The 25723-nt window shown below is 46.3% G+C and overlaps 1 protein-coding gene across 1 annotated transcript in view; it reads left to right on the top strand.

The window, feature by feature from the left end:
* The window catches only part of PCNT (pericentrin), an 83980-nt gene extending 58257 nt beyond the window's left edge, over positions 1 to 25723 (top strand). Inside the window, exons 34-50 of the mRNA XM_087818385.1 lie at positions 467 to 569; positions 1677 to 1831; positions 2737 to 2931; positions 3685 to 3858; positions 4429 to 4624; positions 6084 to 6306; positions 6656 to 6806; positions 7781 to 8230; positions 10146 to 10354; positions 11191 to 11293; positions 12486 to 12659; positions 17883 to 17993; positions 19315 to 19547; positions 21399 to 21475; positions 22505 to 22670; positions 24680 to 24807; positions 25252 to 25723. Of these exons, the coding sequence (XP_087674511.1) occupies positions 467 to 569; positions 1677 to 1831; positions 2737 to 2931; positions 3685 to 3858; positions 4429 to 4624; positions 6084 to 6306; positions 6656 to 6806; positions 7781 to 8230; positions 10146 to 10354; positions 11191 to 11293; positions 12486 to 12659; positions 17883 to 17993; positions 19315 to 19547; positions 21399 to 21475; positions 22505 to 22670; positions 24680 to 24807; positions 25252 to 25295 (2892 nt within the window). The 3' untranslated portion in view covers positions 25296 to 25723. The remainder of the gene's footprint in view (positions 1 to 466; positions 570 to 1676; positions 1832 to 2736; positions 2932 to 3684; positions 3859 to 4428; positions 4625 to 6083; positions 6307 to 6655; positions 6807 to 7780; positions 8231 to 10145; positions 10355 to 11190; positions 11294 to 12485; positions 12660 to 17882; positions 17994 to 19314; positions 19548 to 21398; positions 21476 to 22504; positions 22671 to 24679; positions 24808 to 25251) is intronic.

The following is a 25723-nucleotide window of genomic DNA, read 5'->3' as shown; positions in this document are numbered from 1 at the left end:
TTAATCTGAAATATTTGCTAGTGACTTCTGTAAAATATTCCTAGAGCACTGTAGGTGAATTTGATTACATTATTAGAGGCGTGTGACCTTATTGTGTCCATTAAGCTTTGAACACTTTTGTTTGAGTTATTTTTTTAAAATATACTTTTATTGATTTCAGAGTGAGGAAGGTAGAGGGAGAGAGAGAGAAACATCAATGATGAGAGAGTCATTGATCGGCTGCCTCCTGCACATCCCTGCTGGGTATTGAGCCTGCAATCCGGGCATGTGCCCTGAACGGGAATCAAACCGAGATCTCCTGGATCCTAGGTTGATGCTCAACTGCTGAGCCACGCCCTGGGTCAGGCTTATTTGAGTTCTTTGTGGGAAGATGATAAATTCATCTTAGAAAGTTTCCATTAGGCAGGTTCAATTCCATGATGTAATGTTATTTTATAACCATTTAAAATTCTGCCTATTTGAACAGGAGAAAGATGTTGAGGATTTTATCATAACGTCTCTTGATTTTCAAGAAAAGTCAAGATCACCTCCTCTTGGGTTAGAAGGAAAAAGCAATGGAAGCGAAAACAGTGAGTTCTTTATCTTTTTAAAAAATTATTTAGTTTTATAGTTTCAGAGACCAGAGCGCATCGAGAATTCCTGTATATTCTCCACAGATCCCACAGTGCTAACACTTACCTTGTTTGCTGTGTGTGCTGCCTATCTTTCTCTTTTGTCTTCATTTCTTTCTGTCTTTTGTGTTTGAATATTCCTTGGCCTGTTTGAGAAACTGGACTACTCAGCAGGGCGGCCTGAACGGCTCTCAGTGCCAAAGGGCCTTGCCATCAGCCCCCTGATGTTCTCCCTGCTCCAAGGTGGCTGCTGGTGGGTAGGAGCAGCCAGAAGAGCTGAGGCTGCTTTTCCATTGGGCACCCCTTCCATTTTTCCAGAGCATGCGCTTCTTAGCCTCCCTGGACTGGCTGAGGGCAGCAGGCCTCAGGAATGGGTTGGGGGCCTACGCTCTTCTGAAAGATTTTGAATTCTGATTTGAGGCCTCCCTCCCATTTGACAGAGCTTCCTTGGAGCCTCTAATTCTAGACCTTGTTCAGGGTTCCCCAGCTCTGATGGCTGATTTTAGTGCTTTTCCTGACCAGACGTCTGCTGCTTTTCCACCTTTTGCCAACCTGTCCTTGCTCTTGGCATCTTCTACCTCCTGTCCTCCCACCCGCTCTCTTTGTCCTCAAGGGCTGGGTTCCCGCCCTGTCTTTATCCCGTCCTTGGGTTTGTGTGTGTCTGTTGTCTGCTGTGCTCACTCTGCAGAGTCCTGCGGGTTGGTTCTGTCTTTTGGGGATGAGGAAACACCCATCTACATCTATGTAAAAATGACTAAGATACCCGTAAGGTTTACATTCAAATCATGAACATTAAGATTTTAAACACACAAAATACACTTTTTCTTTGTATGTAGTTCTCATCTGATGTTTTTATAAAAATATTTTTACCATCTTTATGGTTCATTGATTTTTTTCAGGGAGAAGATTGCATCCGTAGGCCTCTGGGTGTTTTGGTGTCCAGCCTCACATGGCACAGGCCAGTGGGGAGTCTGATGCCCCTCAGCACTCTGCAGAGTGTCCCCAGGAGTGCCTCTGAGAGAATTGTAGTTTTAGACTCTGACATGGTGGTGTGTGTTTTTTTAGGTGATGGCTCTGGGTGTGGAGAGATACTGAACCACAGTTTGGGAGGACTTAAAGCTCCCATTGTTAGTCCTGCAGTACCACCCCCTGCCTCGGGAAGCTTCCGACAGCCACTGGAAGCCATGAAGGAGAAGGAAGTCCACCCGAAGCAAGTTAAGGTAACGGGCGGTAGGCGCAGGGTGAAGTGTATTGGTGGGCTCCATTTCTAGCCCGCTGTAACTGCACCCCATTGGCCTCAGAGTGTTGCACAAGGATCACGCTCTGCTCAGACAGGTCAGCATCAGCTCTGTCCTACCCTTATACCTTATGTAAGTGAGGAGCATACTGGTCCTAACACCAGCTTCTCCACGAGGACAACTCTGGGAAGCTCCCTTCCTCCTCTTGCAGCCTCTTTGGGATGGACATAGATGCCCAACATGAGTGTCCCAGTTCCCCATCACCCTATAATAAAGGACCCTCTCCTGTTCTCACATACCCTGTGGGCAGAGACTCAGAGCATATTGGGGACTGTTTCTCTGCACCCCGTGTCAGGGCACTGGAGGGCCAGAGTGGTCAGTAGCTGACCTGGTGCCATCTGTAGGCACCTTGTTCCCTGAGGCATTATTCATCAGCTGGGACTTGTGTACACACCTCCCTTGGGGCTTCCTCATAGTGTGTAAGCTGCAGCCCCAGGAGAGCCAGGAAAGTGCACGCAGTCTTCGGAGCCTTCATGACTTCTTCGCAGAAGTTGCCCCGAGGCCCTGCCCTGAGCTGCTCTCAGGCTTAGGGGAGGGATGGTATTTACTGTACAGAACAGATGGGATGGCTGAATCATGGAGGTCATCCTTGGAGTGGATTATACAGAAATTCACTCTTTCAAAACCAGTTTCCTGCTGTCTGATGGTTGTGGGGGAGGAAGGTTTGAAAACCTCATAGAACAGCAGGTTCTGCTCTTTGGCACAAAGACCATGCGAGTGTCATGTGATCCCAGTAAGTGTTCACGACGAAGGCAGGACAATGAATATCCATTCATTGTGCTTTCAAGCTGCTTTTGATTTTTTCTAAAATGTTTGTGCTGTTGTAGGCTTTGCTGCAGATGGTGTATGATGAGAGTCACCACATCCTGGCCCTGTCTGAATACCATGGATACCCCAGTGCACTGAGCAAGGGCGAGCCAAGTGCACCCATCGAGCACTTCCTGAGGGGAGGCCAGGGCCTGTTGGAGGCATTGCCAGCTCTGAGGGGGCACCTGACCCCAGCATCCCAACAGGGAGAGAAGGTACAGAGGTGTTTATGTAAGAGAAGAGAAATAGTGGGCTTAGAGCAACTTGAGGGAATTGTTTTGCCAAGTAAGCAGGGACAGGGAATAAGAGGTGGTCAGTGGTAGCAGGAAGACTGTGATCTTGACTAGCCACTCTCTCACTCATTCCTGGGCACCAGCCTCATGGCAGCTTCTTCTAGGCAGCAGAGGCCTCCAGGAGGTGGCTCTGGGTGCTGTGCCTGAACCCACATGGTCTCTGTGTCCATTCTGCAGCCCAGGAGCCAGGGTGGCCGGGAGGGGGCAGTGCAGGGGCGATGGTCAAATGTGAACCATGTCTAAGGGGAGCCAGCCAACCTGCCATGGGCTTTGGAGGGAGTAGTGGGCAGGACCCTAAGCTGGACCTGCAGGGGAGGAAGTCCAGAGCAGGTGGCTTGAGGGTGGGCGCCTGTGCACGCCCACACTGTGTGCATGCACACACACAACCCAGTACCCCTACTGTTGTAGTCATGTGCTCTGGCGCGCGCACATTGGGGTCACTTCTGGCCTTGGACCTACCCCAGACCCAGGCCTTGTATTGGAAAAAGGTTTGCCTGGTGACTGTTCGACCTTGTTTCACCATCATCATCAGTGGTTTTCTTCCCTGCTTGGATGGCAGCATGGGCCTTTCATGCCCTGGATGGTCCTGGGTGTTCATGTGTCTCCTGTCTGGGTGGCCCCTGTTGTAACCTGCAGATGCATCTGTTGCAAACACTGAGCTTCTTTCAGTTGCAGGAACCTTCTGACACCTGCCTTGACTGGAGAGGAGAATTCCTGCAGGTCGTCCAGGATGCATTTGAAAAGGAGCGGGACATGCTGACAGTGCAGCTGCAGCCTCAACTCTGTGGCTCTGATACCAGGGCCCACGGCGGCCTGGTGGAGAGACTGCAGAAGGTGGTCCAGGAGCAGGTAAACTTGGGCCTGGGTTACCTCAGAGCTTACCCCTGTTTTAGCTGACCTTCATGCCCATGACTGAGACCAAGTGTAATACTGCATGTTTCTGCATGAATTCTACAACATGGGAGGAAAGTCATATGCCTTTACCCTCCTTTACACCTCATTCTGTTCTAGAAATAACTGGCCTTTCCTTGAAAGCAAAATCCTTTTCAGGATGCCCAGCCCCAGGTTGTGAGTGCTGAGCCCAGGGTCGGAGGTCTGTGGAAGAGGGCTCGAGTCCAGAATCAGGGCTCACAGTAGGTCAGAGCAGCCCGTGGGCACAGACTAGGCCTGAGAACGAGACCAAGGTGCTGGGTGTGGAGGGTCACTCATTGTCTCAGTGAGTGCATTCTTACCCCAGTCAGGGACTGACATACCAGCGACAGTAGGGGCTTGAGTGTGCAGAGGGTGAGTTGCTCCTGCCTAGAGCCACCAGCACTTGGGACATGCTCCCTTTTCATCCTGTTTCCCCATATGGATGGGCTCCCCCTCCCTTCAGAGCCTTCCTATCTGACTGCTATTCCTCTTTTGCCCCATCTTCAGGGAGACCTGCAGGAGAAGTCCTTGGAGCACCTACGTCAGTCTGACAGGAGCAGCTTGCTGTCTGAGATCCAGGCCCTGCGAGCCCAACTGCGGCTGACGCACTTGCAGAACCAGGAGAAGCTGCAGCAGTTGTGCGCAGCGCTGACCAGTGCGGAGGCCCGTGGGAGCCGGCAAGAGCACCAGCTGCGCAGGCAGGGTGGGTGCAGCCCCTCAAGTTCCTGCCCTGAGAATCGTGCCCACCTGAGGTTCACTTGGTGGGTAAGGTGGCACCTAGGTTAGCGAAGCTCCTCTAAACTACCCATAGCTGGATCTGGTGGCAGGTGACGTCCTGGTTGTTCCAGGTCCCTAAGTGCTGGGACTGTCAGCCTCGTCATTAGAACACTGTGACTGCAACATTTCTCAGTTCATAGAACTCTGTGTAAAAATGGCTCTGAGAGACCAGTCAGGATAGAGGCTTTGCCAGGGGTCCCAGCAGGCTGTGAGGGGGGCTGGTGTCTGAGCAGGTGTGCTGGGTGCCAGCAGTACCACATCTGGGAGGTTCCCTGGAGCTTGCACTGGGCTTAAGTAGCTGTTGTAGTTTGTGCATTTAATTAGATTCTTTGGGGCTTTTTTGTATAGACACTCATGTCACCTGTGAGTAAAAGAATATTTTCTTTTTTTTTTTTCCCATCTACCCCCTTCTCTTTCTCACTACTGGTCAGGTCCTCAAGCACGTGGTGAATGGAGTGTCTGGCCATCCTTGTGGCCGCAGGAAGCCCTCCATGTCTTACCCTTAAATAGGACGTTAACTGTGGTCCTTACAGATGCTCTCTGTCAGCTCTGGCAAGTCCCGTCTCAGTTTTGGAAGCTGAGTCTGCCTAGTGGGAGCAGTCTTGCATCTTGGCCTTGACCCCTTGTTGTGGTCCATTATCCTTTGTACATTTCTGGGCTGGGTTTGATCATATTTTGCATCTGCATTCCTGAGGGATACTAGTCTGTCGTTTTCTTTCTTCTGGTTTTGGTATTGGAGCAGTGCCAGCCTTGTGGAGGATTGACATCTGTCTATTCCTCTTCTGTTTTCCAGAGGAGTTTTTATAAAACTAGGTTTATTTCTTCCTTGTTTTGGGAGGATTCTTCAGTGAAGCCATCTGGACTGGAGTTGTATCTGTTGGGAAGCATTTAGCATAGGAGTGGCAAGTGGATGGTATTTTAGGATGACCACAGGGATAGTCACACTTGGCCTTTCTGCACCAGGCAAGAAGGGCTCTGAGCGGCCCCCCACATGCAGGTTCATCTTGGTTTAGCTTCAAATTCTGCCTCCAGGGAGACCCCAGATCTGAATGGCTGCAGGGGCCAAGAGGGCTTGTGGCCCACCCTGGGGTACCACGTTGTGTTCGCATGGCCTGTGTGGATCATGCATACTATCTTCCCATGAGTCTTTGGGTGCTCTCTGGCCTATAGGGTGAGGCCTGGTTCCGTGTATGGTGGAGGAACCAGCAACAGGCAGAAGGAATGTGTACCTGAGTGTCCTGGCACCATCAGAAGCAATGGCTTTTAGGTTACAGAAACTTCGTTCTCCCCTTTCCCTTACTGGCTTGTCTGTAATTAAATCATCTGTACAACTCTCTTTGGACTCATAAATAATGTTATTTTATGTTCTTTAATCTTTTTTTCAGTTGAGTTGTTGGCATATAAGGTTGAGCAGGAAAAATGTATAGTAAGCGATCTACAGAAAACCCTCAGTGAAGAGCAGGAGAAAGCAAATAACGTCCGGAAGCTGCTGGTGGTGGAGCAGAACGCAGTCAAAGCTTTGAAATCTGAGCTTTGTGAGTGTAAACAGGACAACGAGAGGCTGCTGAAGTCCCTCAATGATGTGCAAAAGGAGGTTCTCCAGTTGAGGTACAGCACTGCCTTCGTGCTATGCAGCCCGATAGTCCCCAGGCTGTCATCAGACCTTTTGTAGAAGAATAAATGGAAGTTACATAGTTCACACCACATTTTTCTTGGCAGTGAAGTAGTAGAATCTGTGGTGCCATGACTTGTGCTGCATGCTCAGTAGGTGTTGGACAAAGGTGTCCCGCTCCCGTGTGTTTAGAGTAGAAAGGCAGGACTGAGCATGTATGCAGATAGTAAGGAAGCGACAGGGCCCACCCACCTTGTCCTGGGAGCCCATGGACCCTGAGGGCCGGCCTGTGTCCCTTCAGAGTGTTGTGCAACATGGCGCATGACGACCTCTCCCCCCACACAGGTCCGTACTAGACAGCAAGGAGAATGACCTGAAGGCTGCACTTCAGGAGTTGGAGAGTGAGCGCGGGAAGGAGCTTGCCCTGCAGAGCCAACTGGAGCAGGAGCAGCTGCAGCACCTGCAGAGAGAGGGCCAGAACTCCAAGGCCCTGGAGGTGAGGGGACCAGGGATGGCCTAGTCACCACACCAGCTAGGGATGGGAGCTGGGAGGCCGTTCTCTGATGCTGCCCCTTATTCTTGTTGGGGATGGTGAGCCTGGGTGATAGGGTTTTGAGGCAGTGAAGTAGGGCTGTGTCTTCTGGTAAAACACTCAGCAACTTTTTAGTGACAAACTGTGTAATGACCATGATGCCAGTGATGTGCCACACGTAGTCCCCACCATCTTTGAAAGCTTGGTTCTACAGGATGGACACAGACTCCTCGCTGGCCTTCCGCACAAGGCACAGCCTCAGAAGCCTGTGTCAACCAGATAAACTGCAGTGACCCAGCTCCTGTGCATGATGCACAGCATGTGTGTGAATCGGCATTTTGCTTGGCAGTTTAATGACCATGTGTCCAGCAGGTGTTCTGTAGTCCTGGGCAAGCTGACCAGTTCCCGTTAGGGCAAAGCTGCCTTTCAACAACACAGACCAGGTTTCAGCGCAAACTGCATCTATATGTCTTGCAGTGTCCTGAGTACTCTGGTTCTAAGGAAGGGAGAATGAACCCAGGATGTGTGTTGCATTTACTCAAAAATGTAACAAAAATTATTATACAGTTGACTCTTGGAAAACACAGGTTTGAACTGTGTGGACCCGCTTATATGTGGGTTCTTTGAGTTGACCGTTGTTCATTTGACTGGGGGCATTTCAAACCTGCATTGTTCTGAGGGTCAACTTCACAGTTGGGAATTGACATATGCAGAAGATTGACTGTAGTTACATGCAGATTCCCAACTTTGAGAGAGGTTGGTGTCCTTTACACCCACGTGGTTGAAGGGTCAGCTGTACATACTTCTTTCATCCACAGGGTAAATTTCAAAAGGTATAATTGCTGGTCGAAGGATAGAAACAGAAACTTGGGCAGGAAAACTATTTTAGGTACTATTCTCCAGATTTAATTTTTCCATCTTATATTTCCCTGATCCAGGAGTTAAGGATATCTTTGGAGAAGCAATATGCTCAGAATAGTCGACTGTCTGTAGCATTAAAACATGAGCAGACAGTGAAGGATAACCTTCAGAAGGAGCTGCAGATTGAGTCCTCGCGCTGTGAGGCACTGTTGGCGCAGGAGCGGAGCCGGCTCTCCAAGCTACACAGGAACCTGGAGGCTGCACAGGGCCGCTCCTTGGAGCTGTCTGAGGCCTTGCAGCACGAGCGGGTCCTGACGGAGCAGCTGAGCCGGCGGGCACAGGAGGCCTGCACTCACCAAGAGACACAGGCGCACCGTGCTCTGCTGCGGAAGCTGAAGGATGAGACGACCCGGGTGGCAGAGCTGCAGGCAGCACTGGAGAAGGTGCAGCAGCATGCTGTGTGCGCCCAGCAGCAGCTGGAGGCTGAGGTGCAGAGGCGCTGTGCAGAGCTCGAGAGAGAGAAGGAGGTGAGTACCAGGCTGAGGTCCACTGTGCAGGCCCTGCAGACCCCCAAACCAGAGCTGAGCTGTGATCTGTACAGGGAGAGGGAGAAGCCCACATGGTTGCAGGCAGAGTTAGAACAGTTACACACGAGGCTGGCAGAGCAAGGAGCACTCAAGGACATGAGAAGAGTGGAGACAAGGCAGAGCCGGGCAGACATGGACAAGTGGAAGAAATGGCAGAGAGACAAAGAGAAACTGGTGAGAGCCGCAGCTGCCCTTAGCCAATGTTAGCACTTAGCAGCCAAGTTAGCAGGGTTACGATGACCCACAGGGTGGGGGGTTGGTTCTGGTCCCTTCTTTTCTGTAGGCTGTATGGTCCTATGCTAGAAGCAGTAACTGTTGCAACTCTGTGGCAGGGTTGGGAGTCAGAAAGTGCACATCCCTTTACTTCTTTTTCACATCCTTTTACTTCCTTCTTTTGTTTGGATGTAGGGGGCCCTGGCAGTTCCACATGCATTCGAGGACCTACTTTTTCATTTCTGTAAAAAAGGCTGTTGGTATTCTGACAGGCATTGCACCAACTCTGAGGTCACATTGAGAATTATTGTCAGCTTAACCATGTTCCATCTTCCCACCCGTGAAATTAGAAGGGCTCTTCATTTACTTAACTCTATAATTTCTTTCAACAGTGTTTTGTAACTTTCAGATGATAAGCTTTTCATTTCTTTTGTTAAATTTATTGCTAAGTACGTTACTACTTTTGATGCTGCTGTAAATGGAGTTATTTTCTTAGTTTTACTTCAGACTATTCACTGGAGTACAGCAGTACAATTGACTTTAGTATGTTGATCTTGTGTCCCTTAACCTAGCTACACTTGTTCATTAGTTCCAGTATTTTTTAATGGATTCTTCCATGTACAATTATGTCATCTGCACATAGGCATAGTTTTACTTCCTCCTTTTCCACCTTGTGTCTTTATTTCTTCTTCCTACCTTACTGCCCTGGCCGAAGCTTATGGTGCAGCATTGAGGGAAATGGTGAAGGGGCATCGTGCCTTGTTCCTGATTGTAGGGCAAGCAATTAGTCTTCTGCCTTTAAGTACCGTGGGACCTATGGGATTTTTGAGATGCCCTTTATTTGAGGAAATTCTCTTCTATTTCTAGTCTTTTCAGTCTTCATTTTTAATCATAAGAGTATTGGATTTGCTTTTTCAGTGTCTTTTGAGGACTATGGTTTTTGTACTTTTTTCTATTGATATGGTGTATTGCATTGATTTTCATTCATGTCCAACTATCTGTGCATTCGTTGGGATGAATCCCACTTGATTTTGGTATATAATCCTTTATATATGGTTCTGGATTCATTTTGCTAGTATTTTGCTAAGCATTTTGCATCTATGTTCATAAGGGATGTTGGTCTGCAGTTTTATTTACTTGTGGTATCTTTGGTTTTGATATAGGATGATTCGGGCCTCACAGGATGGGCTGAGTGGTAACATGATTGCTTAAAAGACATAATTATAAAGAAATGTTTCCTGAGTTAAATTTATAACTGTTCTTTGTGATACACTGAAAGAACAAGTCTGTAAACACCACACCTGATGGTCCTCATGGTGCAGGGGTGTGTAGCTAGAGGCTCAGGTTGGGTTCTGGGCTCCAGAGGTTCTGTCCCCAGCCTGGCAGAGCCTTGTCTGCACATTTCCAGTCACACGGACTTCTCTTCCCCGTAAGGAGTCCCTTCCGCCCCTTGCTCTCTTCACCCCACTGCTTCTGCCCACTCTGGTCACCTTAGAAGGGTAAACTCTTCTCCCTGTGGAGACTCAGGTCCTGTGTGCTGGGCAGGGAGTGCATCCTTGCTGCCTGACTTTTCCCAGCACCTCCTCGGTGGAGGGCATTGTACCAGTGTGTGATGGTCTTTTCTGCTCTGTGTTGACAACAGAGAGAGTTAGAGTTGCAGCGCCAGCGCCACGAGCACAAGATCAAGCAGCTTCAGCGGAAGATGAGGGAGCTGGAGGCCAGGGAGGTGGCGCGCCTGTCCCCGGAGTCGGAGCATCTCCGAGAACAGCAGCAGGGTCTGGATACAATTCGGCAGCAGCTGCTTTGTGCGGCAGGGCTGCTGACCAGCTTCATCAACCAGACTGTAGACAGGTCAGTTGTGGAGAACCAGTGAGTTCTATGTCACCCTGTGTCTTTCATGTGAACACTCTGAAGCTTTGGGTGTGCCTGTAATTTTAGATCAGTGTTTTAATGAAACTGACTCTATTTCTCGTCCTACGTGCTTGGATGAGTTAGGGGCAGCACTTGCCTGCATTCAAATATGACAGAAAAATCCAGGTTTTCTTTTATATTGGTTCTCCCCACGCCCCTTATAATTAATAGTTAACCACCCAGAGGCCAGAGGCCAGCCTGCCAAGTGGGGTGGTGCCACTGTCTCCTGTGTCTGCCTCAGCCGAGGCTCTGAGGCTGTCATTCACTCGACCAGAATGTGTTTTCACTATTGAGAGGAGCCAAGACTGAGGTGTTTTGTTTGAACAGAACAATTAATGTTGACATTTGCCCTTTTCTGTATGCACAGAAACTAAGCAAACACAAGTCTGTCTACAGTAGGGTTTAAATTATAGAGCAGAAAAGATTCATTTAGGACACTGTTCCAGTACCAACACAATCCCAGGAGAAAGCAGCAGTAGGAGTGGAAGCGCCGAGGGAGCCCCAGTGGTCAGTGGCCAGAGGTTTCTGAGCTTTACAGGCTGTCCATCCCAGGGCTGCACTGCCTTATGGCTGCCACCATCAAGGGACTCCTAGCAGCCACCTTTATGGACAGCACATGGCTTGATGAAATGCTTGATAAGCATGTTACTGGTGGTCCACAGAAGGTCCTCCCGGAACCCCTGGCACTCACAAGCTCATCTTCATAGTGTCCTGTGTGGCATTGGTTGACAGTTGGAATTCCTATGAACCTTTTAAATGTTTGTTTATTTTTATAGGACAATTAATGATTGGACATCATCAAATGAGAAAGCAGTGACATCTTTATTGCGGACATTAGAGGAACTCAAGTCCCAGCTAAGCACATCCAGCTCTCCCCAGGTGAGAGTCCAGCTCCTCCAGGGGAGAGACAGCTTCCTCAGCCTGGCTTCTCGGACCACCTGGGGCCTGGTTTCTTTTATATTGTGACTGGTTGTTCCTCCCTCATTGCCTCCTTCTTGGTTTTAAAGTTTGCAGTCTGGATGAGCGAGCATGTGCCTCCTCCCATGTCTTGGAGGGGATAGGTGCTCACTCCCGCTTTCTTTGATGCCTCCCAGCCTGGCGGTCTGTCGTGCTCCAGCCCATCCTGTGCCTTGAACACTTGTGTTGAGAGCCTGAGTGATTTGGACCTGTGAGGCTGCTGGGGGAGCTCCCCCTCAGCTGCATCTGAAGGCACTTGAAGTTGCTGATACGAATTTCTTTTTTTTTTTTTTTAGAAATATATCTTTATTGATTTCAGAGAGAGGAAAGGAGAGGGAGAGAGAGATAGAAACATCAATGATGAGAGAGTCATTGATCGAGCCCGCAACCCGGGCATATGCCCTGACCAGGAATTGAACCCCGATCGCCTGGATCCTAGGTCGAGGCTCAACCGCTGAGCCACGCTCGGCCGGGCGCTGATATGAATTTCTTATAAATGTTCTCAGAAATTATGAAATCTTGATGTTTATCTAAAAGCAGCATGCATTTGGTGAGCACCTTGGACCCACTCACCCTTTGACCTCACCCTCTGACTCAGTCACTCTCTGACCTGTCCTCCCTCTCACCTGCTCGTTAAGCAGTCAGCGGGTGGCTACAGTGCATCCTTGCCCTCTTGTCTGTCGGGCACCATGCCTTCCACAGTGTCCCTCGCCCTCTGCAGACTGAAGGTTCCTCTGATTATGAGAACAATAAGCCTGTTTTAAGGGACTTACTCACTGGGCCTCAGGGATGAGCACATGATGTTCTCTGGTCACCTCGGGTGCTGCCTCTTTGTAGTGTTATCACAGTCAAAGAGAGTTGTATCTGTGACAGGCCTACTTTGTTCATATAGCCTGGTTTGTGCCAAGTCTTTCGTAGAGGATTGGAAAGAAATATGATTTGAAAACTTTTATTATTTCGTTTCCCACAGATGGACAACTCTTTCCAGTCCCACAAACTTCCCACAGAAACCGTTTAAAATAATACCTCAAAATAACCAGCAATAAAACACACAAGTAGTCTGCATGCCTTTAAACAAAATATCCTGTACATTCATTTTTGCTTTCTTCTTAAGAAAAAAATGACAGCAGAAGTACAGGTTCAACTGGTGGATGTGTTGCTGAAAGAAAATGATACTCTTACCAATGCGCTCAGCACCATGAACCAGGAGAAGGCAGAGCTGTGTAGGGCCATGTCCCGGCTGGAGAAGACACTCAAGCACCACCTGCTAAAGGGCTGTGCACTCAGTGTACGTAACTCAGACTCCTGTGGGGCTGGGGGTGAAGTGAGCTGGGCTTCCTTCATGGCTGGCTGGCTGGGGCAGTGTCATTTCTTCCTAGCTAGCCGCTCTGGGCTCCTTCCTCCGTAATGGCCAGAGCATCTTATTTAACATTTTAGTGAATTACCTGCCTTGTTTACAGACACAGACACAAGCACACAGTGCTGTCACACATGGCCCTTGCCATAAGATGGTGTTCGATACATGCTCAGGAAAGGAAATTTTGACTAAGAATATAATAAATAACCTGATGAAATAATAATAATTTTATTTGACTTGTACCTAATAAAATAATTTATAATTTTCCTGATTTGTGTAGTTTGATAGACTTATTTGGAATTTCCAATTTTTTTCTTTTTTATATTTTAGGTTGTTTTTTGCTTGTGATTTGCTTCACTTTTTTTTTTTTAATATACCTTTATTGGTTTCAGAGAGAGGAAAGGAGAGGGAGAGGGAGAGAGAGAGATAGAAACATCAATGATGAGAGTCACTGATCAAGCCCGCAACCCGGGCATGTGCCCTGACTGGGAATCGAACCCCGATTGCCTGGATCCCAGGTCGCCGCTCAACCGCTGAGCCACGCCCGGCCTGGCTTGCTTCACTTTTTTATTGAAAACCTTTTGCAAATTATTTTCTAATTTACATATGGTAAAATCTGTCCCTTGTTGGTGTGATGTCACTTGAGTTTTCACATGTGTATAGACCCAGGCTCTGCCCCCTTCTCTGTGGTTTTCTTTCCCGGATGTCCTGTAAGTTGGAACCACAGCGTGTAGCCTTTGAAGGCTCTTCATTTCCTTCATGGTGCATTTGAGGTCCATCTGGGTGTCAGCCTCAATAGCTTATTCCTCCTTATTGCTGAGCTGTGTTCGAAGCATGCATGTGCTTCAATTTAACTATTCATCTACTGAAGAATATGTGGGTTGTTTCCAGTTTCTCACTGTTACAAATAATGTTCCTGTAAACACTGTGTACAGGGCTGTGTGTGGACATAAATTTCATTTCTCTGGATAAATGCCCAGGGTTGGGATTGCTGCGTCTTATGGTGAGTTTGCGTTTAACTTCTGTGTCAATCATGCCACAGTGTTGTCCAGGATGGCTGCACAGTGTGAGTGTTGCAGTTACTCTGCGCCTTCACAGTTGGTCTTCTTGGTACTTTTATCAACATTCTGGTGGGTATAAAGTGGAATCTGTGTATCTTGTTTGGTTAAAATCTTGGCTTCTTTTTAACTTGGATTGTTTGTTTTCTTGTTGAGTTTTGAGAGTTCTTTCTATATTCTGGATAAAATGCCTTTGTTAGAATGTGGTTTGCTAATATGTTCTTCTGTATATAGTATCTCCTTCTCTATATAGTATCCTTTGCAGAACGAAAGTTTTTTGTTTAGGTGAAGTCCTATGTGTTAATTTGTTCTTTTATGGATGGTGCCAAGAGTTTTATAGTTTTACTTCTTACTTTGAGGTCTACAATCTACTCTGAGTTAATTTTTGCTATGGTCTGAGAGATAGGTGGAGGATTATTTTTATGCGTGTTGATATACAGTAATTCTGGCACACTTTGTTGAAAAGATTATTGTTTCTCCTTGAATTGCCTTTGTGCCTATGTCTAAAACCAGTGAGCAATATTTGTGTATATGTGTCTGGGCGCTCTCTTCTGTTCCACTAGTCTATATGTCTGTCCTTTACCAGCCGCCTGTAGGTTTATATTATGTCTTCATGTCAGGTAGAAGGAATGCTCCAATTTTTTCTTCTTTTTCAAGTCACTTGGCTATTCTAGTTCCTCTGTCTTTCAATATAAACTTTAGAATCTTGCTGCCTATTTTGATTGGGGTTGTTTTAAATCTATGGATCAATGGTGGGGGGGAGGTAAAGTGGTACAGCCACTTTGGAAAACAGTCTGGCTGGTCGTCAGAATAGACAGAGCTGCTCTCTTACCCAGCAGTTCTACTTCTAGGTATACTTGTGCCCTGGCTGGTTTGGCTCAGTGATTAGAGTGTCGGCCCATGGACTCAAGGGTCCCAGGTTTGATTCCGGCTAAGGGCATGTTCCTGGGTTGCAGGCTCGATCCCAGGCCTGCGTCGGTCCTCGAGCAGGAGGTGGCCTATTGATGTGTCTTTCTCATGTTAGTGTTTCCCTCCCTCCCTCTCCCCCCCCCCCCCGAAAAGCAATGGAAAAAGTATCCTCTGGTGAGGATTAAAAAAGAAAACAATTTTTAAAAACTTGTGCACAAATGTTCCTTTCATCATTCATTGTAGCTCAAAAGTAGAAATAACCCAAATGTCCACTAATGGATGGATGAATAAATAGTATATCCATAAATGGAATATTATTCAGCAATAAAAAGGAGTAAAGGACTGATAAACATTGTACAGTGTGGGTGAGCTTTGAAAATGTTATTATGAGTGTAAGAAGCCAGTCACAAAAGATCATATATTGTATGATTACATTTATATAAAATGCCCAGAAGAGGAAAATCTGCTAATGGGACAGGGTTTTATGGAGGGTGATGAAATTAGGTAATGGTTACACCACCAGTATACTAAAAATCAATTGAATTGATTACTTTCATTTATTTTTATTTTTTAAATATATCGATTTCAGAGAGAGGAGGGGAGAAGGGGAGAGAGAGAGGGAAACATCATTGATGAGAGAGTCGTCATTGATCGGCTGCCTTCTGTATGCTCCCCAACTTGGGATTGAGCCTGCAATCGAGCCTGCAACCCGGGTACGGGTCCTGACCGGGAATCAAACCACGATCTCCTGTATCTTAGGTCGATGCTCAACCACTGAGCCACGTCTGGCCAGGCAAATTGATAACTTTTAAAAGGTTAAATTTTATGGTATGTGAATTATATCTCAGTGAAGCCATTATAAAAAATTTGGGCAAGTATGGACATCTCAACTACATTGAACCTTCCCATCCCTGAACTTGGCGTGTCTCTTCATGTATTTAGATTTTTAAAAATTGCTTTCCTAAATGTAGCTGTCAGCATGCAGGGCACTGTTGTAAATCATACTTTTCAAACATTTTGTTTTCTCGTTGCTCAGGGCTCATGTATGGAAACATGATTGATCTTTGTAGGTTGGCCTGTGATTTTCAACTTTAGTAGCCTCACTTTAGCTCTTTTCTTGGGTTTTCTATAGAATAGGGAGTTTTATTCCTTCTTTCTGATTTGAATACTTTGGTTTCTTTTTCTTGCCTGTTTGGCCAGGACATCAAGAACATTGTCTGGTAAGTGTGGTGAGGAGCACATCCTCACCTCTTTCCATCAGAGGTGGATCCTCATTCTCTCCATGAGGGATGATGCAGGTGCTTTTGTGGATGCCCCTGTTAGTTTGAAGAAGTTCCTTTCTGTTCCTAGTTTGCTGAGACTTTTTGTCATAAATGCATGTTGAAATCTGTTGTGCTTTCCTCCATCTGTTGATATGATGATGTGATTTTCTTGTTAGTCCGTTAATATGATGGCTCATATCGATTTTGAGTTGGGACTCCACCTTGTCATCCCAGGAAAAAACCCACATTCGTGACGTATTCTTTTTAGATATTGCCTGATTTGATTTGCTAATATTTTGTTGAGCATTTTTGTATCTGGGCCCATTAATGTGGAATTTTTTGTATTGTCTTTGGTTTTTGCCTCATAAGATGAGTTGGGATGTGTTCCTCCTCTCCTATTTTCTGAGAGAGATTATGTAGAGCTGGTATTTCTTTCTTTCTTAAATATTTGTTAAAATTCACCAGTGAAATCATCTGGGCCTAGGGTTTCCTTTTTTTCAAAGGTTTTTAGTGATGGGTTTGATGTTTCTGGTATTGTCATGTAGAGTGTCCTGTAAAGATCAGTTAGATCCAGTTGGTCGATGGGGTTCAAATCTTCTGTGACCCAACTGAGCTTCTTCCTGCCTGTGAGTCACTGATGGGGGTATTGACATCTCTCATGAAGATTATGGATTTGTCAATTTTAAAGCTCTGTTAGGTAAAGGTGAAGGAACCTTTGTACCTGTTGAGTTGGGCCCAAACACCAAGTGGACCCACTACTTATGTTCTCCCATGGGAGAAGTTCTAAAGGCTCCACATTTTAATTTTGACAAGAGCTGCCATTCATGTCACTGCGCTGCCCCGTCTGCTTCTCTGGGACTTGCTCAGAAAGTGTTTAGGGTACCCCGTTGGGCCTGTGTGGACTAAAATGCAGTCCCCAGCAGAACACTTTTATCCTTTATGGAAGTTAACAGAGAAACTAGGAAATAAATATTCTTGATGAGAAAATTGAAGGTAGACTGATGACATGTGTTCCTAGAGTGTTTTTTCTAGGAACAACCCAGCTGTGCTTGAATCAGGAAAACCACTGGTCTTTCTTGCCTCATAGGCTATGTGGAAGCCCCTCTCAGGATCTCCCACTCACAGGCCCATCCTCTCAGCCCTGCCCTGCAGTGGTGGGTGGCATGACCAGGCTGCCTTTGATTCCTCTTCCAAACTGCTGGGCAGAGGCCACTGACTCTCTGGCTCTGGCAGTGCCTCAAGCTCCCTTTTGCCTCCGTGATAGGCAGGTCCTGGTTGTCTGTTGTAGGTGGCCCTTTTGTTCCCCTCACTGTGGAATCCTTCTCGTTCTGTTAGCGTATTCCCTGTTGGAGCTCTGGAGGTGCCCGTCCCTCGTCCCTTGGTGTGAATGACTCCAGTGTGGGGCACTTGCTGAGGTTTCCAGGCGTATGACTTGATGCTGCTAGAGCAGAACTAGATATTTGCATCTTCCTGCAGTTAGCATTTCTAGGACCAGAGGGTTTTCAGTGTTTAAAGCTTTGAATTTGTGGTTATTTCACAGATATTTGATTTTTTGTTTTTAATAAAAATGTGCCTTTAATGCAATCATACTTCAGTAAATGGCATATAATAATTACCCCCTAAGTGTTAATTATCTGATTAATAATGTCACATAACAACTTGAGCACCTCTGAAAAGATACTGAAGGGAGACACAGGTGTGGCCTCTATCCTAGCATGGGAAGACCTGTACCCAGCCTCCCATAGGCCCAGCTCCCCTCTGCCCAAGGCGGACCTCACCCTGCAGAGGTTCCGGGGGGACAGCCAGGAAAGGAATGAGGTATTTGGATGTGTCCTTCTTCCTGGAGTTGGAGTAGGGAGGGGTTATTTTTCTCAAGATGTTTTTATGTGAGAACAGCTCTGTAACTGTGCTGTTTGTTGTTGCAGAGGTCAGACAGGAGGAGGGACAGGACGGTCCTGCAGAGCTCACCAGGAGTTCCAGACCCAGGACTGCCCCTATCAGCTTCCAGGGAGGAAGCAAACACCCGCAATGTCAAGGTGAGACCATGCCTGTGGCAGCATGAGGGCATCAAGTGGGGATGCTGCTCTTGGTTTGTTTTTAAGACTTCATATTTTTAGAGCAGTTTAGTTTCACAGCAAAGTTGAGGGGAAGGGTTAGAGAGTTCTCATATACCCCCTGCCCACACACTCAGCCTCCCAAACTGTCTGTCCCCACCAGATGGCGCACCTGTTAAATTAGTGAACCTGCATTGATAACGTCATCATCACCCACAGTCCACAGTTTTCATCAGGCTTAGTCCTGGTGGTATGCATTCTGTGGGTTTGGGCAAATGTGTAATGTGTTCTCCATTATAGTATTACGCAGGTTAATTTCTCTGCCTTAAACATCCTCTTTGCTCCATCTGTTCACCCCCCCACCCTCCCAGGAGAAGCATTTAAAAAATCCCAATTTGCCCAGCCGGTGTCGCTCTGTGGTTGAACCATGAACCAGGAGGTCATGGTTCGATTCCTGGTCAGGGCACATGCCTGGGTTGTGTGCTCGATCCCCAGTGGGAGGTGTGCAGGAGGCAGTTGATCAGTGACTCTCATCATTGATGTTTCTATCTCTCTCCCCCTCTCCCTTCCTCTCTCTGCAATCAATAAAAACGTATTTAAAAAACAAACAAACCTTGGGTGGTTAACTAGTAAAAGCAGTTCACACCTGCAAGGTCCTCCTCTGCTTGGGCATCATTACCAGCAAATGTGTCTGTTAACAATAAGACCACATGCTGGTTCTAATGACCAAGTCCTGACAAATAAGGGCAGTTAAAGAGAATGAATTTTCATTTGAAATTTGGCCTAGTTTTGTATAGCTGTTACATTTCTGTGCTCATGAGTAGGGGCAAAATGTGTGATGCTTTGAGTCATTAGGTTAAGTCTCTGTAGCCTGAAAAAATTCATTTGTCATCGTTTTTGACAATGTAGAACAAATGATGGGCCCTTTCCTGAAGGAAAAATACGTATTAAGATGGGGATCAACCTCTGTGTACACTTTCAGGGGTTCCTACCTTCCCTACCCTGAAATATCCATGAACCCATGATGAAATGCGCCACCCTCCCCCAGTTTGGACCTGACTTAGTGGTCACATTCACATGACTTCAAGGGGGCTGCTTTGATGCTGTGGAAAGGACCTGTGGCCTACATATCTAATAAACAAGATGAGCTTTGAACAGCAAGTTGTTTCCGGTTACAGATCTTGTGCAGGGCTGACTTGTGTGATGATTTGCTGAGGAAAAAGCACAACAGTGCAGACATGTTTTACAGATTTGTCAGCAAGACATCTTTGTTCTGTGATTAAGTTTTCCAATTTTTTTTTAGATGGAAAAATTGTACCTGCATTATTTGAGAGCAGAGAGCTTTAGAAAAGCTCTAATTTATCAGAAGAAGTATCTTTTACTATTGATCGGTGGATTCCAGGACTCTGAACAAGAGACGCTCTCCATGATCGCTCATTTAGGAGTGTTTCCTTCCAAAGCAGATAAGAAAATCACCACATCGCGGCCTTTCACAAGGTTCCGAACGGCTGTCAGGGTGGTGATTGCAATTTCAAGGTAACGGGGAGGCATGTGACACCGCTGTCTTTACAGGTGGGAGGCGCGTTTCAGTGGCTTTAGATGGTTTTAGTCTCTGACACTCTGTAATAGTATTCTCTTTTAAGATGAATGACATTTGAGGCCTTGAAGAAAATGTAGATGATACTTGTCTTCAGGAAATTGTGGTGTGCGAAACTGTCACCACCTAAAAGGAAAAGATTTAAGGGTTCCTTTTTATCCAAAAATAACGCCTTGCCCCTTAATGGGTCTCTTGCCCGGGTTGCTTTTGATGACAGGCATATATGATCAAGTTTAAAACTGTATTTCACTTCTGCAAATTTCAGTTTCCTATATTTTAGTCAAATCTGTGTTACATAAGGGGTCAGGAGCATAAGAATGCGTATGTGATCCACCCAGGGTGGTGGCCATTTGTGGCACAGGTACTTTCCAGTCTTTGCCTGTGGATGGGGGAGGGGAGGAAGACCCCCTACTGCACCGTGCAAGGGGGCCTTCATCTACATCCTCCACTGTGTGTCTGCCTTGTTCAGCCTTGCCCACCCCCCAGCCAGAGGCATTGCTCACTCTCCACAGCCACTGTGTCTGCACAGGGTGCCTTTGTTGGAGCAGGGATGTGACTCCCTGCTGTGATTGGGAATTTTGATCATTTCAAAATTAACAGTGATGAAATCCATTTTATAATTTTTAATTTTGCTGAATTCCTAAAAATGTGTATCCCACTAAGAACTGTGCAGCTGTGACTGCTCTGTGACTCCTGCAGAGGTGCCCTCTCCTGGCCATGCTGGTCTTTGTCTGCGGGACAGTCTGCTTTGGTTCCCTTGGCTTTCTCCAGACTGTGCTGCAGAGTGGGTGCAAGTCCCATGCATCCTCCAGCCTCAGGGCACTTAGTCCCCTCACTCTGAGTTCTGACCACAGCTGTCCTCCCATCTACCCACCCACCTGCCCATCCTGAGAGAATAGCATCCCTGTGCCAGGAAATGGGTTAGACGCTGGATGGAGTCAGATAAACAGGCTCAAACCCCACCTCCAGCCTTCTTTTCCAGGAGGGAGGATCATCTAAGCGCAACAGCATTATTTTTTTAAAATCCTCACCCAAGGATATGCTTACTGATTCTAGAGAGAGGAGAAAGGAGAGAGAGAGAAACATCGATGTTAGAGAGAACATCAATCAGTTGCCTTCCTTACGTGCCCCGCCCGGGGATTGAACCCAGAACCAAGGTATGTGCCCTGACCAGGAATCTAATCTGCATCCTTTTGGTATACTGGATGATGGGCTGACCAACTGAGCCACACTGGCCAGGGCAAGCAGCAACATTTTTAACAGGAAATGCCTTGTAGGAAGGCAGGGCTCAGAGAAGCAGTGATGCCCAGGAAGGCAGCCTCTGCAGGCACCTTGGATGGAGGTCTTGGGCCTAGGAGACTCCGTACCACCATCCTCTTCACCCCAACACTCAACTCACTGGCTTGTGGCCTTGGTAGCAGAAGGGAGCCAGGGTATTGCAGATTGATTTTGAACTGGAGTCTGGGAGACCCCAAGCAGGGCGTCTGGGAGTAGACAGGCTCAGGGAATGCCAGACTAGAAGTAGGCCAGGGCTGTGGCAGGACCGGGCTTCCACTGGGAGAGAACTGGAGCTAGGCGGGCCTGGGAGTGGGTGGGGTAGGGGCCCTGTGTAGAGAATTGGAGGTAGGTAGCTACCCTGTCAATGTGCAGGACCTGCTGCCCTGGGCAGGTTGGCCACCAAAACCCTTTTAGCTGATGGTTACATCAGGCTTTTCATTGCTTTTGTCACTGCTGTTGTGTTCTAGTTTCAGTGTTTCATGCCTTTTTCTTTTTTTTTTTTTTTTTTTTAGATTACGTTTTTTGGTTAAGAAATGGCAAGAAGTAGATCGGAAAGGAGCTTTGGTGCAAGGCCGAGTACTTCGCCCAGGTGGGCCTGCAGGAACCCCTTAACCTTGCCTTTGCAAACTTGTCTTCCATTTGCTGTAGCGTTTCATTAACATCTGGTTGTTTTCATCACTCAGTGAGGATGTAATGAAGCACAGTAAGAAATAGGTAAATTCAGTCAGTGCAGTTGGCAGAGGCGAAATGTTTTTTGAAGGGAAATGGTGTTTATGTTGTGAACAAGCACAAATAAAACCATGGCTCATATAGTTAATGCTAATGAGTAAAAGTTGTTCAGAGGAGCAAAGTGAATGAAGGATATAGAAGTGATAAATATATCGACTTATAATTAAATTTCAATAAAAAGGTCATTTTTCTCCAAAATGAAGTAGAGTTCTTCAGACTGCCACATCTTTGCTGTGAGAGCACCGTTGCTTGCTTTCTCAGTCTCGTCTTGTGTCTAAGGTTCTCTGCTGCTGCCCCCAGTTGCAGGACTTGCACTGGTCACCAAGTGCAGGCCTTTGACAGGCCACTGCCCTGGGGAAACATTGGTGGAGAACTTCCTCCCCCTCAGCACAGGGATGCTGCTGCCTGGAGGGGTGGTGAAAATTGGTGCCAGTCAGTCATCTTTGATTTCCACGTGTTAATCATTACTTCTTGAAATCAGAATGCCTGGTCAGCCTTTAGGAAAGTTTTTCCCTCTCTGGGGCATAGCTGTTGTTCTCCAGAGTTTCTTTCCCTGCCTCCTGAGCCCACTGCTCACGTGTGTGGAGGAGAATCCCCATCCCAGGCTCCCCAGTGTCCTGCTGTCTCCATCAGGCACTGAGAGCCTCTCGAGGGCTGCTGCCCATACTGATGCCGGGGGTCAGTCAGGCTATAAGGTGATCAAAACTCAGGTTTCTTCCAGAGCTTTTTAAAATATAATTTTTATAACTTAGTACTCTAAAAATGTCTTGGTATTGCCATGCAGATTCTTAAAACTTACAAATTTTAAATTGTGGTAGATGAGCCTTTCTACTAAAATGCATTTGTCATTTTAACTAATCCCTTTTTTATTGAATAATTCTGGGGGAAGGATTCCCGGTGATACGACAACAGCTGGCTCCACCCGAAACCAGTGAATCCCCACCCGAAACCAGTGAATCCCGACCTGAAACCAGCGAATCCCCACCAACCCGGGATGAGTCTTTCAGCCACACCAGGGACCCTGTGCCGAAAGCCTCCCCACGTAGGAGGGAAAGGTAAGATGTTCTTTCAGACTGCTTTTCCACTGTAAGGGTTAGATGGGACCTGGGGTGTAGTCATCAGTAGAGGCCCAGTCTGCAGAGACAAGTGGCCATGCATGGCAGGGTCTTTGGGCAGATCTGTGTGGGTGCCCGGGGGGGGGGGTGTCTCTGTGTGTGTGTGTGTGTGTGCATGTGTGTGTGTGTGACAGGTTACGTGTGCCTGGGAATCCCTACACACACAGACATAGACACATACACACATATGCAAGGTTGGCTTTACTCAGTCTTTTTTCTGTGGGATTTGGGTTTATTACAGCCATAATGTATCTTTCTACTTAGTAGTCAGGTGACAATTGAGATGTTACAGTGACAGTGTTAAAGATAAGTTATTTGGGGAAAAACCTTTTCAATTTTATGGAATGTAATTTAGTTTAAAAATTAAAGTGAAACGGGTTTCCCTAATGACTGATGGCTTGAGCCGTGATTGAATGTACTTGTCACATTCTGAGGCCCTGTGTTCAAATGTGATGTAATATGGTTGTGCCTATTGTGAGAGGGTGTGGTGAATCTTAATTACCTTCATCACAGTTTACACTCCATTTTCCTCACCATGAGATTTCTCACCCAAGTCTTACTTAGGAAGGATGGGATTTCCATTTTCATTTCTTCAGATTGAACCATGTAAAATAACCCTATTAAAAATAGTAATCCCATTCAAATGCTAGAATGAGGAATTCTAGATTATGAGTCATTTGTTTGTTTCAACTGTGACTTTTCCAATATTTGAAACATACCCTTAAAGTGTATAGAAAAGTTCACTTTGCATCTTTGCGGGTATTTAAGAACCAAGTAAGTGTGTCCTTTCTTTTCTCTATGGGTGTGCTTTCCCCTGTTCTAAAATGAGCATGTCCTACTCTTACCAGAGCAAAACAAATCATCTCTGTTGTCAGGCTAGCAGGGGGTGAAATGCTCTATTTTGCTTTTTCCCTCTGTGCCTCTGGTTGATGATGACATCTTCTCTTCAAGCTGCATTTTATGAGGTAACCAACTCTGGTGTAACCATCCTGACAGGAGAAATAATACACATAAACATCAGGCGCCATTGTGCATCTAGCTCTGATCACCTCTGCTAATCACGTCCCACCAGCATATGTGGTTCCTCAAAGGAACATATTTTGAAAATTTGGCTTTAGCTGAACCCCAGAGCAAGGCAGGGGGTGCACCATTGTGAGTCCCTGAGGGCCTGAGAGCCCTGTTTTGTTCAGGGAGGGCAGGGATTCTGCCTGGTGGCTGTGGCATCCCAGTGCCCAGGTTGGTAATATTTACTGAGAGAATAAATGGTGGCCAAGGCCTCTTTGTGGATGACAAGGATAAGACATGTGCCTCCCTTGAAAAGAATGTTAGGGATGACACAGTGGAGCTCCCTGGTCCCAGCAGGAGACCAGAAAGAACGGATAGCCTGCATACCCACATTGATGATTGGGGCGCAGAGATAGGTCTGAGGGGTGCGGATACATAATCTATGAAGATTTAGTGAATAAAATAATATGCAATAGTTTGTATTCATTGTAACTCAGCCATTATATAGAAGTTGGTTTTTAAAGCACTATGTACTACTTTTTGCCTGGCCAGTGTTGCTCAGTGGTTGAGCATCGGCCCATGAATCAGGAGGTCACCGTTTTGATTCCCAGTCAGGGCACCTGCCTGGGTTGCATGCTCGATCCCCAGTAGGAGGCGAGCAGGAGGCAGCTGATTAATGTTTCTATATCTCTATCCCTCTCCCTAAAAAAAAAAAAAATCAACAAAAACATAAAACAAACAAAAAATAAAGCACTGTGTACCACTTATTTTTTTTTCTTTTGTGGTATAAAAAAAAATACAAAGGAAACAGCCATGTAGTTTACCTCATTTCCCACAGCTTGTTTGGTCAGAGGACCCAGCACCACTTCCTATCTCTATGCTCACTGCATTCACCATCTGTTGCAGTCAACTCTTTTTTTGTTTCTGGGTTTGTTTGCATGAAGGTCTAATCCATTTCCAAGTTCAAGATCAGAAAGATCCCTGACTGCTTCTCAAGATCCAGAACATTCTTTAACAGAATATATTCACCATTTAGAAATAATCCAGCAAAGACTAGGGGGGTTACCACCAGGTAAAAGTCCTTTTCTAATTATTTTTTTTAATAATGTAAATGTACCCTATAATGTGAAATAATGTGGGAAAGCCTGTTAGCACTCACCTTAGTAATTGTGTGTCAATCCTAATAACTAGCTGTCGCTAACAGTATCGGAAGAATGATTGTGAGTGTCATTAAGTCACAGTGTACTTAATCAGAAGTTCGGGCTCGGTTTGACCTGATCACCAGCTGGGCCTTCTGGTCCTTCCTCTTACAGGAAAACATAAAGGCTGTTTCTGCCAGGTTATAATTTCCCAGTGTTTTTAACCATAATTTAAACTGCTCTATATTTGAATTATTCATACTTTTACCAAAAATGAGAAACTAATTCAGTGGTAGTGTTTCAAAATTGTGAAATTCTTCTTAAAAGACATGTGAAACCTTCTAACAAATTGCTGCATCATTTTTATTTATATTTAGATTCCACTTCAAAGAAATCCTGCCGCCAGAAGACTAAACAATAAATAAAGTCCTGTGGCTCTTACCAGTGGCAGTTCTACATGAGGAAAAGATTCCTTTTTTCATTTTTCTAAGGAAAGCTTGTGTTGTGGCATGGTGTACTGAGAAGTGCCTGAGATGCCAGCCCCAGAGTGCCATTAAGTGTTCTCACCTTTGTGCATTGCTACAAAGCCAAATGGAGTATTTTTTATGTAATTTCAGTACGTTTTAGCTCAACCTTCATCAGGTATTGTGTGCGCTCATGAGTGATGGTCACCTGCCCGGTTCTTTGCATGTTGGCAGAGCCACCCTGCCTCCCTCCAAAAAGTGTGAGCAGAGAATGGCTCCCTGTTGTTTTATTTTCTTAAAGTGTACAGATAGACATTTGGTTTAAAAATAACACCAATGAAAAACAAAAGGAGAATATAATAAAGCACTATTTTATTTGTGAATA

The sequence above is a fragment of the Miniopterus natalensis genome, chromosome 6 (assembly GCF_054644295.1).
Source record: "Miniopterus natalensis isolate mMinNat1 chromosome 6, mMinNat1.hap1, whole genome shotgun sequence".
NCBI classification, from domain to species: domain Eukaryota; kingdom Metazoa; phylum Chordata; class Mammalia; order Chiroptera; family Miniopteridae; genus Miniopterus; species Miniopterus natalensis.
The sequence above is the reverse complement of the archived record's forward strand: the minus strand, read 5'-3'. Positions and strand labels throughout refer to the sequence as shown.